Source organism: Leptodactylus fuscus, chromosome 1, assembly GCF_031893055.1.
Source record: "Leptodactylus fuscus isolate aLepFus1 chromosome 1, aLepFus1.hap2, whole genome shotgun sequence".
Taxonomy (NCBI): Eukaryota; Metazoa; Chordata; class Amphibia; order Anura; family Leptodactylidae; genus Leptodactylus; species Leptodactylus fuscus.
Window position 1 is genome coordinate 92442035 of NC_134265.1, and position 18496 is coordinate 92460530.

Consider the following 18496-nt stretch of genomic DNA (forward strand, 5'->3'; position numbering starts at 1 on the left):
CACTTCCTGTGCTCCGTAGACAGTTGATAACATGCTCCGTCCTTTGATTGGCGAGAGGTATAGAATCGCGATTGGCTATTGACGCCATCTTGTGATTGGCATCGGTTGTTGCTTTCCTATTGGCCGAAGTGCGTTCTTGCTACTTCCATTCTGGCTGTCGGCTCCGGTTTGCAGGATGGTAAGGGCTCCTTCCGAGGTAGTACTCGGCTATATAGAATCGGTTTTCTTGTGTGATAAGTTCCCCATCTTATGGGAAGGCTCTTGCCTACAGCTTACGACGCGGACAAGGACTGAAAGTGTCGCTCTATGGGCACAGATGGACTTGGGGCCTGTGGTGGTTTAAGTGTCTGCAGATGGGTGTTGGTGCTGTCATATGATCTCAGGCACACTCAGTGGAGCAGATGCCTTTGGCAATAGCGGCAGATATCCGATGATTAAACTCCGATTTCTGTCCTATAAATAATACAATATATAAAGATCATATCATCAGGTCAGTAAGGGGGCATTCACATGGTGCGGTTAAGATCTTATTATTAGATTTTGAAATATCTGCATCCAGGGAAAACCGATGATCTGCCTTTTCTTTTTCATGAACCCATACCCTTTCATCGATGTGATGAGTCCATGAAAAAAAAGGGCTTGCTTCCAGACTGACCTCTAACTAGACACGTAGAAATGAATGAAGACACCAATACATATGTAATACTTGAAGTGTGGGTATCATTAAAAATCTGCATGCAGTTTTTATGGTGCAGATTCTTGATTCTACACGTTAGAAGTGAAACACGTTTTTTTTTGTTTTTTTTTTAATTGCTCCCAAATGCACCATGTCCGTGTACCCTTATAGGATCATCCCTTGTAACAAGGGATCAACTAAACTAAACAAATCCTTCTCATATTGTGACCAGTTTGGGGATCAGCTGATCGCCACAGTTTTGGCTGCCATATGCAGATTATTAGGTCTGCAGGCTTTTCATTGTGGATTCTGCTGTTTACAATGCATCGAGTGAAATCTGCATTAAACCTGCAACAATTACTCTATGAATTCCACATAAAAAAAAAAAAAATTCTCCCCCCCCATCTGTTCCATATGACGATAACCTTATGACATCTGTATCCACTAAAAGGAATGTGGCCATGATTGGTGCACAAACCAATGAATCATATGACAAATGTGTATGATCAGCAGTTATACAGTTGTCGAAATTCACCATATAGCTCTGTATGACTTAAACTGGTATTACTGTACATTTTTATTGATATCCTATCCTCATAATAGTGTGTCAATAATGGATCAGTGGAGTTCAATACCTGGTATCAGCTGTTTGGGATGCAGCACTCATGCAAGTGCTGTGATCCCTTCACCGTTTATATTGCTTACCCTCTGTGTAATAGCAGTCATATGATGTAGAGTAATTACAGGCCATCCCATAGAAGTGAATGGCACAAAGCTGTACTTTCATTGCATGGCTGCTATGAATAAGGGCTCGTTCACATCTGCACCCGGTCTCCGTTCTGCAGGTTTCCGTTTCCTGCACAAAACAGAGGCAGGAGACGTTTTACGCTCTCCACCGCGAAACCGTTTTTTTAAAATCGGACACAGTCGGACATGCAGTACTCTGTGTCCGATTTAAAAAATCCGGTTTTGTGGCGGAAAGCATAAAACGCTCACTGCCGCTCACGGCCGGATCCGCTCTGACAGGTTTCCGTCTTCTGTATGCAGTAGACGGAAACCACAGAACGGAGACCCGAATGCTAGTGTGAACCTAGCGTAAGACGGTGTGCAGTGTGAACGGTGACGCACAGCTGCAGGATAGTGCATGCTATGTAAAAACTAAGACACATCATTTTTACTGTGCTTTACACCTTGTAGTGTTTATAACATACATTGTGTTCTAGCTATAATCAATATCTATGAACATTCAGAGCAGGAAGCTATGTGTAGCCACATCATTATTTATGTTTCCAGTCCATGGTCTTATAGCCAAAACATAGTATTTTAACTCAGTATATTATGAAGGTAAAGCACTGTATTTTCTATTTTCGTTATGTCCACTTTAAACATTTATGATGTAGCTAAAGAACATTCCCTTGATAGATGGGGTCCAAACTCTGGGATGTCATGTTATGAGGAGAATGAGGGTCCACTGATTCCGGCTTGGCAAGTCAAGGCTGCTGGTGGTGACCACAAGTAGGAGAGATGGAGATTGAATATACATGTCTGATGGCAAATTCAGATGGCCGTATTACACAGATCATGTAACAGCCACAAATCCTGGCCGGACCATGGGTCAAATGATTCTAATTTGATGCAGTAATGTCAGACCTACAATCAGGACATGATTTGTGGCAGTCATATAGCCTTATTATGGTTGTCTGAATTAGCCCTTGGGGAGTTATAGTGATATCCTAGTTTCCAGGTCCATTCTACAAGCCATATGGCAGATTCAGTAGGATAAATTGAGTGTCAGTAACATTTAGAATGAGGGTAGAAGCAGGCTAAGGACACAGGATTGGTTTGTCATAGGATTATCAATTTTGCCATGGGAAAAGCTTACTGAATAGTATGGTTTCCATGGTTAAATTCTGTAATCTCTGTGAGTATCCCAGTCCTTTACCCATTTGTACTGTATTACTCTACAGTTTTTTTAGAAGATGTAAATAGGATTTTTATTTTTATTTTATCTACTTCCCATAAGTACAACAGCTAATTTGCTGCAACTTTACTTTCACATGCTATAAAATGTCATTTTTGTTTCTTTGTAAGTATTTTATAGGGATACAGTACAGTTTTGAGTCTTTCTTTTGCTTTTGTTATTGTATTTAAAAAAAAAAAAAAAAAAAAAGAGGAGGAAATAAATCTCTCTAGTTAAATGGGCTGTCTGGCCCCAAAATGGTTTTTCATACTAATGATATAACCAAAGGATAGGTCATCCGTATGTTAACTGTGGGAGTCCGACACACAACTAGAAGTTACAGCAGTGAACGAGAAGTATTCAGGGAAAAGGAGTGGCAATGCAATTCCCTGGAACCACCACTATTCGCTGGGTGGGGCTGCTGCGCTGCTCCTATTACCTGACTAGAAGTAGTTGACTGTAGGGACTGTTTGATCTCCCAGTACAGTTCTTTGGGGTCCATGACTCTAAGGCCCATAAAACAAAAATCTAAAATTGGCCTTGTATTGAAAAGTATAATGTCAAACCAGGAGGCTGTTGAATGTATATCCATTTTTACTTAACTCTGTATGTTAAAATCTATCAATAATCATGTATAACGTTGCTTCCTCAGAACATCTTTTTTTTTCTGCATTTAAAGAAATTTCCTAAAAGATTTTCTCTCTTAACATTCCAAATCAATTATTTTTTTGTATTCATTTTCCTAATTTGTCACCCATTTTCTTTTGCTTTCTTTTATTTAACATCGCTCATGTTTCACCTTTTCATACCCCTTGTCTGCAATCAACTCCTCCATAAGCCTGGGCACAGAGTAAGTTTCCTCTGATCACGTACTAACACTGGTGAGGTACCAATGATTTGGGTTCTGTGTATCTATCCCTCTCTGTGATTTGCTGATTTAACACCTCTGACATCACACAACCAGACCTTCTCCAGTCAAAGCCTTCCACTGTGAAATCTCGATCACTTCTTTTCACCATCATAGCACATCTAATCACAAGGCATCTAAGAGACTTAGGCTCATTCACACATACTGTGCCTTTGCTTTTTTTTTTTTTTTTTTTTTATTCAGTGTTGAAATGTTATAGTGTAGTGAGTGGTGATTTTAAGCTGGGTTCACTTCCCTGTTTGCAGACCAGAAAAAACAGTCAGGACAGTGATGGATCCATCAGGAGACCAGAGTTGCTAAATGCCTGCACAGTGATCTATGGTGTTCTGAACATCCCTGCCCGTGGCTTCACCATTCATACTAAAGATATGTAGTACAAACCGTGCAGCCACAGTAACGCAGGGACTCCTAGGATCAGAGATTTCTGTTATGCAAGGAGTCCTGTCTTCTAACTGAACTGCGAAATATGGCTGATGTGCGGTTTTAATTGCCCTGTGTGCAAGGGGCCGCAGTGTGAATAGGGTTCAGGATTTGCTTTTCCTTTTTCATGTTAATATCCGTGAGTAACAAAGATAAGTATAAGATATGTATATGTAATATATTTTGGTAAAAAACCCCAACCCAAAACAACTGCCATAGATGTGAATACATCTATTACATGATATATTACTACTTGGTTGCTGTGTTTTGTGTGTGTTCTCAATGATGCAAAATATAAAATATTTGTGTGTAAACCCAGACAAATACAATATGGAATAAAAGGTTTCTGCAAAAATCTCAGTGTGTATTCAGTTGTATGAGCACTAGTAGTGCCTCCACTTCCCCATATACTCGCTAGTAAAACAGAAAGCGCGCTCAGTGGCTGCAGTGTAAGCAGAGATGCTACGTACAGCTGTCTAGGTCTTTGTAGCTCTAAGGTTGGAACCGCAAGCATTAAGTGATCATATGATATATTATTTTTTTTTTTTTATTTTTTTTTAGAGAAGAATTTATTGAGCCCTGTGCCCCAGAAATCTTGCTTAAAACAAGTCACAAACTAGAGTTTTACATTTTGAGCAAACCAGAAACAAAGTGGGCAAAGAGGGAAAGGCTGGCCAGTCTAGCTGGCTTGTACTTCAGATTTATCAGACAGGAAAAACATAGTTGCAATCTTACTTCAGTAAGGCTAGGTTCACACCTACGCCCATTCTCTGTTCGGGGATTCTGTCCCCAAATTCGCTTCAAAAATGCGGAGAGAAAAGTCCTGCAGCAGTGGTTGTTTCATTTTTTCAGATGAAAACCTGGCGGACCCCTTTATAGCCTGTGGGTTTCCACAGGTAACCGCTTTTTAGGCTGAAGCCCCACATTGCGGAAATACAACTTTTTTTGTTGCAGATTTTGTTGCGTTTTTTTGAGCCAAAGCCAGGAGTGGATTGAGCAGAAGGGAGAAGCATAAGAACTTCCTGTATATCTCCCATTCCTTTTGTAACCACTCCTGACTTTGGCTCAAAAAACCGCAACAAAATCTGCAACAAAAAAGCTGCATTTCTACAACGTGAGGACTTAGCCTTAAGCGGATTGGGTTTCCATTTTATACGTCCCCAAGCAGACCCAAAGAACAGAAACCCTAACGCAGGTGTTAATCTAGCCTATGTTAATGGTGTGGAGATTGGAGTTATCACCTTAGGACATAAGCGTGAGACTTCTAGATGTATAAAACGTATCAGATAACATTTAAAATGTTATAAGTTTGATGAAATTTATGGCAACATAGAATCCAGCAAAACTGACTTTAGAATTACAGAATGCTAAAGAATTACAAGTGCTCAAGCTTCTGTAGGCAATATATTTTTGCAGGATCTTTTAATCTATATTGTATTGGTCTACATTTAAATACGGTGCTATCTAATTTGTTTTTTCTTTACTATCTTAGTGATAATCCCTTTGTGTGAATTGACAAATTATTTGGAGTGATTTGTTTACTATTAACCTGTGGTAATAATGTTTTGTAGGTGATTTATATGATTTGTAATGATGCATTTACTGCATGAGCAGAACATCGTTCCAGACACATTATCTGTTATCTATTTTATGCTTTACCCAAATGACATCAGTATAAATAATCTTCTCTTTGCACTACACACAAGGTATCTATTTCATGCTTATATATGGTATATAGTCCTGTGAGACTTGCATGTGGTGTAGTTTAAAGAGAGTCCTTTTTTATATACATACCAAATTAACATTTTGGTTGCTAACTGAAATTATTATATGATTTGTATCTAACATCCTTTTTCCCTCTCAATTTTGTAGTTGGTCTTGGTCTTAGGAGATCTGCACATCCCACATCGCTGTAACAGCTTGCCAGCAAAATTCAAAAAATTGCTTGTCCCTGGTAAGATACAACATATCTTGTGCACTGGGAATCTCTGCACCAAGGAGAGCTATGACTACCTCAAGACACTGGCTGGAGATGTTCATATTGTCAGAGGAGACTTTGATGAGGTTCTCATTTAATTTTTTTTTTTTTTCTTTTCTTGTGTTGCACCTACATACAGTAAATATAAAAACAAAGATTATATCTGTCACTTCTTGACTAATGTTGGTCTAACCTATGAGACTGCCATCAGTCCTGAGAATGAGTGGGCCACATGAATCCTAAGGGTAGGTTTACACTACTGTTTGCTCTCATCCTGTGAAGGGATGAAAGCTAAGGACATTAAAGGGCTATTCCTATCTCAAGGATCCTATGTATGCTTATAGTTTATGTAAAGTCAAGAGTTTTCCTAAATACATTTCTTTAGCAGTGCTGCTTTGTTTGCCTGCTTTGTTAGATTGTTCCTCCCATTGCTTACAGAGCGTTTCCTTGGTCCCCATCCTGTCCTGTGATAACCAGTCAGAGTATTAGTCGCTGCTCTCTGGAGGTAGGGCCAAGTTATCTTATTGTTATCTCTTGCTCTGCGTCAGGACAATCCGTTCGGCTAATTGTAGTTTGCTGATAAAGGCTCAGACAGTGTATATCACTATATAAACACAAATATAACATTTAGTTTACTGCAAGAACGTTCTCTGTAGAAGCTTGGTAAGTGTTCTCTCCAACCCTATGTAATGTAATATACCTTTACTTTGCATATTATTTGATCTGCATTTATATTACATTTTTAGTAATCCTAGTAAATACTCTCTCATGGTAAAGGCACTGTTTATATCTATTGAATTACTTCATAATGTCCTTTCCATCAAACAGTCAAAGCTTGCCCGCCAGCTTGCTGAAAAATACAGTGACAAAAGGAGACTGCAGAAAACTGCTGAGGCCTGGTTCACAACTGCACATAGGTTTCCGTTTGGGAAGTCTGCTTGAGGACCCTCCGAATGGAAACCTAATCCACATAAATAAGCGGTTTCCTAAGGAAACTTACGGACACCATAGACTATAATGTAGTTTCCACACAAAAAATGCGGAGTGGAACAGAATGGCCCAAAAGCACATGTGAACCGGGCCTGAGAGAGCGAGATAGGAAAACACCTTTAAATGACAAATTGAGATCGAGATCCCGTCCATTGGGTGTGTGCCTGCATTGACCCCAATGTAAAAAATACGATGGAAGTTTTCTTCCGTCATGCTTTTCACTTTTCTACAGGATATTTTCTTCTGTTACAAAAGTAAATATGATGGAGGATAGCCTCTATCATGTTGTTTAAATTGAGTGGGAATTGACAAAGAGAGGGTTCCATCTGTATCTGTTAGTCTGCTCCCATTAATGTTCACACTACATTATTAACTGTAGTGTGAACATAGCCTAAGGGAAAAACGTTTAATGCAATCATATTCATTATTATATCATTATTCTTCAATATTACAGTATTTATTTTCAATATCATTGCAGTAATCTGTAATCTAATTTACTTTTATCATTATAAAAAAAAAATTACTTTAATTTAACATTTACTGAAATATACCGGTAATTACAGTAAATGATAACTGATTGTCTTTGAATCTCCTTTGCAAATTCAGGTTTTCATACCTACAGGCTAAAAACTATTACTGTGTAGTTTGATTCTGCAGTCATATCCCCCTTTCATTTCTCCCTACTTCTACAGTTTTATTAGTAATGTTGTTGTCTTGTTTTTTGCAAGGGGCTCTATCATTGGGAAAAGTCATTTTTAGCTAATCACATCCTTGCATAGGCTTTAAAAATTCTATTCCACCCCTACCTTTAGTATGTAAATTGCCTCAGTGGTTTCTGAATAAGTTTGGTATTATTCATATGCTATTGAGCTCCCAGCCAGCACAGGAAGTTCCCAGCAGCACTTGTCTCTGCTATTATCTCCTATGTGTGTGTGCAAACAGGAAGCTGAGTCATCATCATCATCATCAGCCTCCCATAGGAAACAACAGCAAAGAGGTGCACGATGTACCGTGCACCAGTGTAATTAGCATATGAATAAAAACGGACTTATTTAAACCCTTTTAAGCCTAATTAGGTAATCTTGCTTATTTTTCATTGCTGTAGAAAATACAGAGCACATTCACAATTACACGAAATACCTTTCGAATAACAACCATCATATTCAGAAAATTGCTGTAGCTAAGTAATCTTGAATGTAATAAGTCCAGGGTTGACAATGGAGAAGAAAGAGGTAGGAAAATAGATGCGTACAAACTTTTCAAACTCTTTGCAATAAGTAGGAGCTTAACTTTCTGTAACCCAAGGAGTGTTTGGGAGACATAACACCATCACATAACAATCACAGTCATGCAAGACCTTGCGCCTAATATGAATTTGGGGGCGAGGGGTATTATCCAGAGCTTGAGATCTATCAGTTTTAAGACATAACTGTTCCTTTTTTATAACACAGTGTCTTTTGTTTCCTTTAGAACCTGAACTATCCAGAACAAAAGGTTGTGACTGTTGGCCAGTTTAAGATCGGGTTAATCCATGGCCACCAAGTGATTCCCTGGGGTGATATGGCCAGTCTGGCGTTGTTGCAGAGGCAGCTTGATGTAGATATTATGATTTCAGGACATACACACAAATTTGAAGCATTTGAACATGAAAATAAGTTTTATATTAACCCGGGATCTGCTACAGGAGCCTACAATGCTTTAGAAAAGTAAGTAATCTCTTACCTGAATTATAATCTAAGTACCAGTGTACAAAGTTATTTTCCATGACTAAATATTTATTATTATAGAGGTTATCCGGAAAACTAAAACCTCCAGCGTATTAAATGTTGCAGAAAGTCCCATTTACTTATACAGATGTAGCAGCGTGGTGTCTTATCACAGAAGACAACAAAAAAAACTGTAAAAAGTCTTTGAAAATGTTTTTCTAATGTTTTTTGTTGTATTTTGTTCTAAGATATCCGCAGTTTAAGCAATTGCTGAAGTTCAGATTAACTCTGCCACATCTGCATTTTCTGAATCCTTATTGTGTCGGTACCAACCTTTACAAAGGGCTGCCAAAGTGCTGAAAGTCTCTTGTATTTCAGATACAATACTTCCAGCCCCCAGGCACTTATTGATATGTAAGGAGCTGTTGGAGTTGTAATTCCCTGGATAACCCTTAACAAGCAGTAAGATCAATGTGCATTTTGTTAGTGTGCGATTCCCTTATAAGACACACAAGTTTTTTGGAAAACATGGAGGATTGTTCTAGCTTATACATTTTTGGCATATCCATGGAATATACCCTACAACAACAAAATATAATAACAGGTTTAAAGAGGATCTTTCATGTCCTCATGAAAGTGCAGTTTTATATACTGCTAGACATTCGACAGTACACTGAATTCTGGTATGTTCCTTGGCGGTAGAGATATCAGTGCTATTGGTTTTGGCACTGATATTTCCCCACTGTCAGAAGGGTGTTCCCCATAGCTCAGCATCATCGCTGGGCTGTGAGGATTGCCTCCTCTGACAGTAACATAGCTTTGTACCGTCAGGGGATGTTTCTTACTGCCTAGCAATGACACTGAGTTGTGAGGGACTCTCCCCCCCCCCCCCCCCCACAGTACAAGTCTATGGACAAGTAGAAGTACATTGTATCAGCAATGATGCCAGGCAGTGAGGAACGCCTTCTAACAGTAGGGAGATATCAGTGGCGAAACTAACTGATAACACTGGGACACATACTGGAAAAGCTGACAATTCGCTGAATTCAGTCGGTTTTCTAGCGGTATAGTAAAGCACACTTTCATGAGGACATGAAAGGTCCTCTTTAATGAGGTTTTCCAGGCTAAACGATTAATGGCCTATCTTCAGGATAGGTCATTAATTTAAGATAGTCACTACAGACACCCAGGCATCTAGCTGATCAAGCTGTTTGAAGAGGCGACAGCTTCTTCAGTACTTTTCAAGCACAGCACTGTACATTTGTGCAGTGATTATGCTTGGTATTGCAGCGCAGCCCACTCACTTCAATGGGACTGAGTTACAATTAGACCAATTGTAGGCAAATGGGTTTTTGTTTTAAACAGGTTATCTTAAAGTTGGTCAAAGATGATGACATCACATGGCCTGTGAAGCAGAAGTAGCGCTCAGAAAGTGCTGCTGCAGCTTCAAGCAGCTGGCATGTTGGGATCCTGGATATCAAACTCCCACCCCCATGGATGTTCTATCATTTGACCTGTCATATGGTTAGGTCATCAATTGAAAAGTGAAGGAAAATCTATTTAACCCTTGCTTATACCATTCTATAGAGATGAATAGATATCTAGAAAAGAATGGTCTTTAACTACTGATGAAATGCTACTTTATTTGCTTTCAGCAACATCATTCCTTCCTTTGTTCTCATGGACATCCAAGCTTCAACAGTCGTCACCTATGTCTACCAACTGATCGGAGATGATGTCAAAGTAGAAAGAATTGAGTATAAGAAGTCCTAAAGAAAATCCTCAGAACTTTTTATTGCCTTCATTCCCACTTATTTAATCATTGAACATCTCTAGGCAGTTTATGTAAGCTTTGTACCCCTATTTGCAATGTAAGGTGATTTTTCACTTACCGCTGCTTTAATGTTTGGTGTAAACTAACTAGTGATGATTTCTTAGTTTACATGTGTTATAAAAAAAAAAAGAAAGTGTGCCACATTGAATTAATACCCTGTATAAATAAATAACCTTGTAAATATAACATATAATGTTAACATTCACTGATGTTACAGAAATAACAATACAAATTAAAACAACAAATGCTTTTTCATCTCTTCTATTTTATGTTCTATTTAATGTCTGTATTATTTGTATGTCCCACTTTACCAAGCTAGGTGAAATGTTTTCTACTAACAAAAAATAAATAAAAATACAACAATAATTTACAGTGAGTCTAACACCACCTAAACCATTTTTAAACATCTTATATGCAGTTGCAGGGCCAGTTATTGTCAAAGTACTATTTTAATGCTGAGAAATTCAACTTTTATTTATTTAGCTTGCTGACTGCCAGTTTTTGTTTGTTTTGCACTTGTTGCCCCCTAAACAGAAAGAAAGGCCTCATTCACACGGCACAAGAGGGGGCGGATTTTGGCGCTGAATCCACATCAGAATCTGCCCCTCACAACAGAAGTCTATGCAGACTGCTAGCTTCCTTTTTTCCATGAGTGGTATGTTCCCGCTCACGGAAAAAAGAAGCGAGCCGCCCTTTCTTCAGGTGGATTCCACGGCGTTCGCCTTGTGGCAGCACCCTCCGGACTAGGTCCATTCATTTGGGCCTACTCCAGAGCGGGAAGCCGGGACATCGCGGCAGGCACATTTTGGTCTTATTCTGATGCGGCTTCCCGCGTCAAAATCAGGACCAAAATACGCTATCCCATACCCCGTGTGAACGGGGCTTTTGTGTTCCAAGTTGTGGTTTGCGACCACAAAACAAGACTGTACCTACGTAAACAAGCCAGATAACCATAGCTTTTCCAAGGTGGCGGCTGCTTAGGTCTTAAGACTGTGCAGCACAGGAGCAGATAAGGTTCAGTATCTGTGCCTGCGAGTAGAAGACACAGCCACCATCTCGGAGAAGCTATGGGCATGCATCTTGTTTTTCCTCAATACTAGGGTGATATTTTTGCTTGTGGCTAAGGTAAACCCTCAAGTTTTATACCGTTACACAACAGTGTATGGTATTTCCATAATTAATGCAAAACGTGTACAAATTCAAAAGACCTGCCAATGGAAGAAGTGTATACAAATATCTGCTACTGTGGTGGACATATATCCAGACACATTTACCGTCTAACCCCCTGAAAGTATAATAGGAAAGTATACTCAGATTCAAAAGGAAAATATATGATTTGTGCTTTATCACCAGAGGTTCAACCTCTAGGACTTTTTGGCATAATAACATTGGGGAAACACAACTCCAGTAGGCAGTAGTGTCAGATAAAAGGCAGAATACTGGTTTTATGAAGATCTCTGTTGCAGAGATTTGTAGAATCTGCTACCTCTAAAGAAACTAAGGCACATCTTAATATAATATGTGCCGGACTTGCTATACAGTAGGGCAATTTAATTTGTGAACAGTTGCTAAAGAATTAGAATCCCTTAAAGAAGGAACTATTTCAGTTACTTAGGCTAGATTCACACAGATTTTTTGCAAGTGGATCTTTGAGAAGAAATCCACCTTATAAGAACACATCCCAACTCTCAAGGGTGTCAGGCAGGTTTTTTCCTCTAGCTTGTAAAGCCCAGTGAAATGAATGGGAGGCTGTTTTTTTTTAAAAAACTGCATCTTAAACCACATTGAAAGGCATAATTCACATGTTGTCAGGTCATTGTGCTTTTTTTCCCCCTGTCTAAAAAACAAACAAACCGCTAGATTTAAAAAAAAAAAAAAAAAAAATCTGCTACTGACTCCTATTGGCCCATAGGATATTGTAAGGAAGGCACATTTTGAGGTGGACTCCATCTTCTAATCTGCCTGCAACTACATTTTCAACAGCAGTTTACTGCAAAGTTTTGATGATTTTACCTTTATTTTAAGAAAGTGTTACTTGGTAATAAATAGATAAAATAGTATTTTAATATTTTATTGAGAAATGGAGCCTGCCAGTGTACTGGGAATAGTGGAATATCTAGTTAGTATAATACATATATGATATTGGTGATGGACTGTAGTGAGGTTCTATTTTGTGTAATCAAAAAACCTCCTTCAAAATATCTTTTGCAGTATTTTCATCCATCACAGTTGGTCTCATTCATGGAAAGGCAAGTGATTTGCTCACGCATGTCTTCTATGGTTCTTGCTTCACTATTCGTAATTGCTGTGTGTACTCTAAATAGCAATACAAACAAAATAACATCATTAAAAATGCCTTGTTCATATGCAGATCTATATTTGATTCAGACCTCAATAACAGCAGAGCAATGAGTCCTCTGTACTACAGAGCCATAGGCAACTTGTGTTCTGTGGTTGATGTATCTGTATGGCAGTGTATTCTGCAGAAATTCTCCATAAACAATTATGTTATAGAATACTTTCATAATACAGTATGCTACGCCTTGATACCTCCCGCCTTCAAGATATTCTATCAATCCAAAGGTTAAAAGAATTGTACCTTCTACAATGTCCCTTTATTTCATTCTTGCTTTTTCCTGCAGCTGAAAGATTCAAATGAGCTTTCTTTGAATCTATAGACAATAAAATATCACAGTTATAATACACATAATAAAACCATGAATAAACAAATATTTCATAGCGACACAGATGACTAACACTAAAGGTGCATTCAGATTGAGTTTTTTGGCGAGGATTCTGGCGCTGAAAATCCACATAGGAAAAAAAAGTCTCCCATTGACTTCAATGAGTTCCTTTTACTGGAAAAAAAACAAACTTTGTGAATGGACCCTAAGCGTTCATCATTTCCTCCTTTCACTTCTACAGGGAACCTGTCACCATGAAAATGCTGTGGAATTTGCAGACATCTTATGCCCCCCCCCCCCCCCCACACACACACACTTTGTGGTAAAAGATTCGTTATAAGCTGTCAAGTATCCATTTATTTCTCTGTTCTTTTCAGGCTATGGTCAGGGCCCCACTTGGCATAAATCTCAAAGTGGATGAGATTCTAGCAAATTCTATCCACACATTGAAAAAAAATATATGCACTTGAAATGTTGCGATTTCCAAAACAGTTGTGTTTTTGGAAATCACAACATGTCACCTATAGAAAATTTGGCGGTTTCCCTATAGGTATAATTGAAGCAGAAACTTTCTGTAAAAAGTGCTGCGGGAAAAAACACAATGTGGTTCTGCTGCAATTTTTCATTGCGGCCTGCTGTGTGGGGCATATCCCTAGGGTCAGTGCACACTGACTTTTTTGGTGCTGATTTTGACGTTGAATCCGCCTCCAAATAAGGCTCCAAAAAAAGCCTCCCCAAAAAAAAAAAGTTCTATTGGGGGGCTTTATTTGGAGGCTGATTTTGAGGTGGATTCAGCATCAAAATCAGCACCAAGAAAACTCTGTGTGCACTGACCCTTAGATTGAGTAATTGAGTCCAGTGGGTGGCGACAACAGTGACTGTACATTCAGGGATATCTGTGAGTTGGACTCACTAACTCCTAGGCATAGAAAGAACACAAATAAATGACAGATTATACTGAATCTTTTCAGCTCCTCCTGCTCTATAAAATAAGAGTGCCTTCATATAAGAATACATTTTCATGCTGACAGGTTTCCATTAAGTACTTCCATGTTTCTGTAGTCCATAAATAAACAATTAATTTCTTAACTTTAATGGGGTTTCCACATACTGTATATACTGGAGTATAAGCCGAGTTTTTCAGTACAGTTTTTGTTTGTTTTTTTCCTTTGGGGGGGGGGGGGGGTCTATAACCAGCCGCAATAGTAATTTATAGAATCTCCCATAAAATAGTGAAAAGAAAAAAAAAGAAGCTTTAAAAGTAAAATAAAATAAATAAAAATTCTAAATCCCTCCCTTCCCTAGAATACATATAAAAGTAGAAAATGACTGTGAAACATACACATTAGGTATCCCTGTGTCTACTGAATATAGGGTATCTGCAGTGCTCCTGTTCTGTCAGGAAGGGGTTAATAGGAGCACCGCAGATCCCCTATATTCAGCCAGGCAGAATTCCAAGTGGGGGAAAAAAAATCCAATACATATCTACCATGCCATACCACATCTCATCTTTGAAGGAAGATGTTTTTCAGTCATAGTTCTCATGTTGCTGGTGCTGTAGATTCTGGCAATGCTGCATAAATATCGTTTCTGGCCCATAGTGAGATCAGGATGCTAAAATATAAAATTTATGAAAATAGCTAAAAAAAAAAAAAAACCATTTGCCCTGATTTATCTGGCATAACACATATAAGATAAGATTGGGCTACTACTGTTAGCAAGCACTGTTTGAAGCACTTTTTACTGATAAAAGCCCTGTCTAATAGAGCTAGTGATCAGCTGACTAATGAGTGAACGCTCACTGGGTGGCTGATCACATCTGTTACCCTTGGTTCACATCCGCGTTTGGTAATCCATTCGGGAAGTCCGCAAGGGGAACCCCGAACGGATAAGCGAACGCATTTGCAAGCACTGTGCAGTGAAAGCACACAGACCCCATAGACTATAATGGGGTCCGTGTGCTTGCTGCGAGATCTCTGCACAGAACATGTGGACAGGAAAGTACTTTCCTGTCCGCATGTTCCCTGCGGAGACCTTGTGGCAAGCACATGGACCCCATTATAGTCTATGGGGTATATGTACTTTCACTGCACAGTGCTTGCCATTGCATTTGGTATTCCGTTCGGGGGGGGGGGGGGGGGACACAGTCGTCTGGCTGTGTAATACAGTCATTAGTAATATTAGTCTGGTTTATAAATGCAGTAAAATTAGAGCTTTTTATTGAGTCTCAGGGCATATTTAATAGCTTTTTATCTGCATTTTTTGCCAAGAAAGAAGTGTCCATATGTTACATGTTAATTCATAGTAAAATATGAAAATCTCTGCTTTCATTTTTTCTCATGCTTTTTTGCCACTTCACGTGGTGATTTTTCAAAGCTAGGCATGCCCTGAATTTGGTGTTTTTTCACACAGTAAATACAGTAAAAATGCTGTGTACTCAAAAACAACCAAGGGGAAAAAAAACATAATAAGGGTGCATTCAGACTACGTAACGCCGGGCGTGTATGAGAGCCGTACACGCTGGCATTACGGCAGACTGCCGAACACTTCCCATTCACTTCAATGGGAGCGCTCGTAAACGCCGCTGTTACGAGCGCTCCCATTGAAGTGAATGGGAAGTGTTCGGCAGTCTGCCGTAATGCCGGCGTGTACGGCTCTCATACACGCCCGGCGTTACGTAGTCTGAATGCACCCTAAAACATGCATGTAATGCTCTCATTTTTTTCAGTTTTTTTTTATTTGCACCTTGCAAAACAGGCATAGTTTTAATGCCTCGAAGCTTGTATGGGGCCATAATTCAGCTGTGTCCATAAGCTAGGGCAAGTTCAATTTGGTGAAAGTTATTAATTGGACAACTTCTGCCTTTTCTCCGTGTTTTACTGCTATTTATCATTGGAATTAAATAAAGAAGACCCTACCTTCAGAAATGCTTCATTTTTCATAGCCCTGGGAATCTTGATTGTTTTGACTTGCTGTCTCAAAGGAACAGTCTTCAGTCTGCATCCTGAATCCTTTGAAATGTTATTAGTATGGGTTCCTTAAAAAAATAAAAAAATAAATAAATGTTAGAACCTTTCGGTCATATTCACATCATTGTTCACACGCTGCAACAGACCAGAAGAATGAATAAATGGTCTTTCTATTGACAGACAACAGATCCCAAGGACCTCCAATTTACTTTAATGGGGTCTTCTAGGTGTCCATTGGTTTTGTTCTTTGACACCATCAGACAAAAGGGGTATCATCAGAAAAGGATGTATATCATTTGTGTTTGGTTAATAAAGATTTCTGGATTTTATTGACTCTGGGTGAAGCACGGTTCCTTCCCTCCTGACCCAAGCTTTGGGGTAGACTTTGGTCCTTCCTTTGATATGCTTTAACTTCTATGGGAGAGTTTTCTAGGTGTGCTCTGTGATCTTTTGACCACAGTCAAAACGGCAGGATTTAAAATGTATATAATAACATGGGTAACAAAAAAAAAAAAATGACGAAACTTTTTGGAAATCCACATATCCACAGGATATGCCGTACATATCTGATATGATTAGACAGATGGATCTGAGATCTGATATTAAAGGAGTTTTCCAGTCAATCTGGAAAACCCAGGGAAGGCCAGGGTGGGATAAAATAAAGGAAACTCACTAATCACTCCGATCAGGTCCATCATTCCATTCTGTGCCCACAGTGGTTGGGTCAGGAGTGAAGGGCTCAGAAGACAGCTGTGACCAATCCCTGACTTCAATGTTCACATATTGGATACCAGTGATGTCTCTACTATAATGCATCACTAGTACACAACATATGACTGCTGAGACGATGATTGGCCACAGTGGTCACCTGAACCATTTCACTTCTGGACAAACCAGTACAGGTAGTCAAGGAGATGAATAAGGAGCCTGATGCCAACCAGAGGATTAGGGTAGGCATGTACCCCTTCTTTTTTACCCACCCCCCTTTCTCCCTGAATTTTCCAGTTCATCTGAAAATCCCTTTGCCAGACCAACTGAATATGCTTAGCTACAACCCTCAAAAAGCCATTCCTATTTTGCCATGACCTGCTGCCTGAGCATCACCTTGTTGAAAGAAGAAGGTGAGGTAAACTCAATAGATTGACTCATAAGCTGTATATGGCGATTCCTTCAGGGCCAAATAGTAAATAATTTTTGTGCCATTTTGGCTACTAGGTATACAGACTAGTCATGCTCTTACATATTAAAGGGGCTCTATCAGCAAAATCATGCTGCAAGAGCCCCACATATGCGTGAATAGCCTTTAAAAAGGCTATTTAGGCACCGTAAATGTTATATTAAACTACCCCCCAGTTTTAAAATAAAACCCTAAAAAAGAATGTTATCTACTTACGCATCGTGCACGCTGGGCAGGCATTCAGGGTGCGCCGTCTTCTTCATCCACGCCTCTTCTTCCTCCGATGTCCTCCGGTCCCGTCCTCCTCCGGCGCTCGTGGACTGACTCTGATAAAAACAAATGGCCTGGGCTCATGCGCAGTAGCCGTAGTAGAAGCCGCATGCTACTGCGCATGCGCCCAGGCCATTTTTTTAATATCGATGTCAGTTCGCGAGCGCCGGAGGAGGACGGGACCCGTGGACATCAGAGGAAGAAGAGGCGTGGATGAAGATGAAGGCGTTATTTTAAAACGGGGGGGGTAGTTTAATATAACATTTATGGTGCCTGAATAGCCTTTTTAAAGGCTATTCACGCATATGTGGGGCTCTATCAGCATGATTTTGCTGATAGAGCCCCTTTAAGCTGACTGACTCACTTTCACAAATGCGAAGCTGATATTGCACTCACCATCTTCAAGATCCTTGCGCCTGAAATCCATGGTCCTGGAGAGAGATGGAGCTGTGTTTACAGACTGTACAGGGCCATGTAATAGTCACATATCATGCACAACCATTAGCCACTTGACTGACCTTACAATGAGCTTCTGATCTGGTTTAGTACCTGATATTTTCTCACTCTTGGAATTGGAGGCAGTGCAGGTTGTGTGTCTCTCCATCTTATTCTGTAACGTGCCTCACCCAGCTTCTAGCCTTCTAGGAACATGCCAGGTCTCCATGGTTACATGCACACAGTAGGATTCACATCTGTCTCCTCCTTGGATGCTACTGAAGCTCAGACTGCCGCGCATGCGTAGTATTAAGTATATGTCGGTTAGAACTCCAGACACCATAACCTCTTTTGTACTAGTGACATAAGGTAATACCAGTACCTCTGAGGTCCGAGCTTACTACTTAGTATACTCATGAATGTGCACACACCAATGAATTCCCTAAATTCCTGAATTACTAGTTTCCAG

General features: G+C 39.6%; 2 protein-coding genes across 5 annotated transcripts; one reads left to right on the forward strand and one right to left on the reverse strand.

Moving 5' to 3' along the window:
- The first annotated feature begins 97 nt into the window (after window positions 1-97).
- VPS29 (VPS29 retromer complex component) lies at window positions 98-10734 on the forward strand. Of its 2 annotated transcripts, none has more exons than XM_075272879.1 (4): window positions 98-178; window positions 5857-6048; window positions 8423-8658; window positions 10314-10734. In XM_075272879.1, exons 1-4 carry the CDS (start codon window positions 176-178, stop codon window positions 10429-10431), a joined length of 549 nt encoding a protein of 182 aa, XP_075128980.1. In that variant the 5' UTR covers window positions 98-175; the 3' UTR covers window positions 10432-10734. The 2 variants fall into 2 exon arrangements, with proteins under 2 accessions (XP_075128980.1, XP_075128973.1); XM_075272872.1 differs by lacking the exon at window positions 98-178 and adding an exon at window positions 3371-3486.
- Window positions 10735-12606: 1872 nt separating this feature from the next.
- Window positions 12607-18486, reverse strand: FAM216A (family with sequence similarity 216 member A). 3 transcript variants are annotated; one of them, XM_075272919.1, is made up of 6 exons: window positions 18116-18484; window positions 17989-18023; window positions 16095-16213; window positions 14676-14790; window positions 13092-13164; window positions 12610-12808 (listed from the first exon to the last, which is right to left on the reverse strand). In XM_075272919.1, exons 2-6 carry the CDS (start codon window positions 18017-18019, stop codon window positions 12709-12711), a joined length of 438 nt encoding a protein of 145 aa, XP_075129020.1. In that variant the 5' UTR covers window positions 18020-18023; window positions 18116-18484; the 3' UTR covers window positions 12610-12708. The 3 variants fall into 3 exon arrangements, with proteins under 3 accessions (XP_075129012.1, XP_075129020.1, XP_075129003.1); XM_075272902.1 differs by having other exon boundaries at window positions 12611-12808; window positions 18111-18484; XM_075272911.1 differs by lacking the exon at window positions 17989-18023 and having other exon boundaries at window positions 12607-12808; window positions 18142-18486.
- Window positions 18487-18496: the final 10 nt, after the last annotated feature.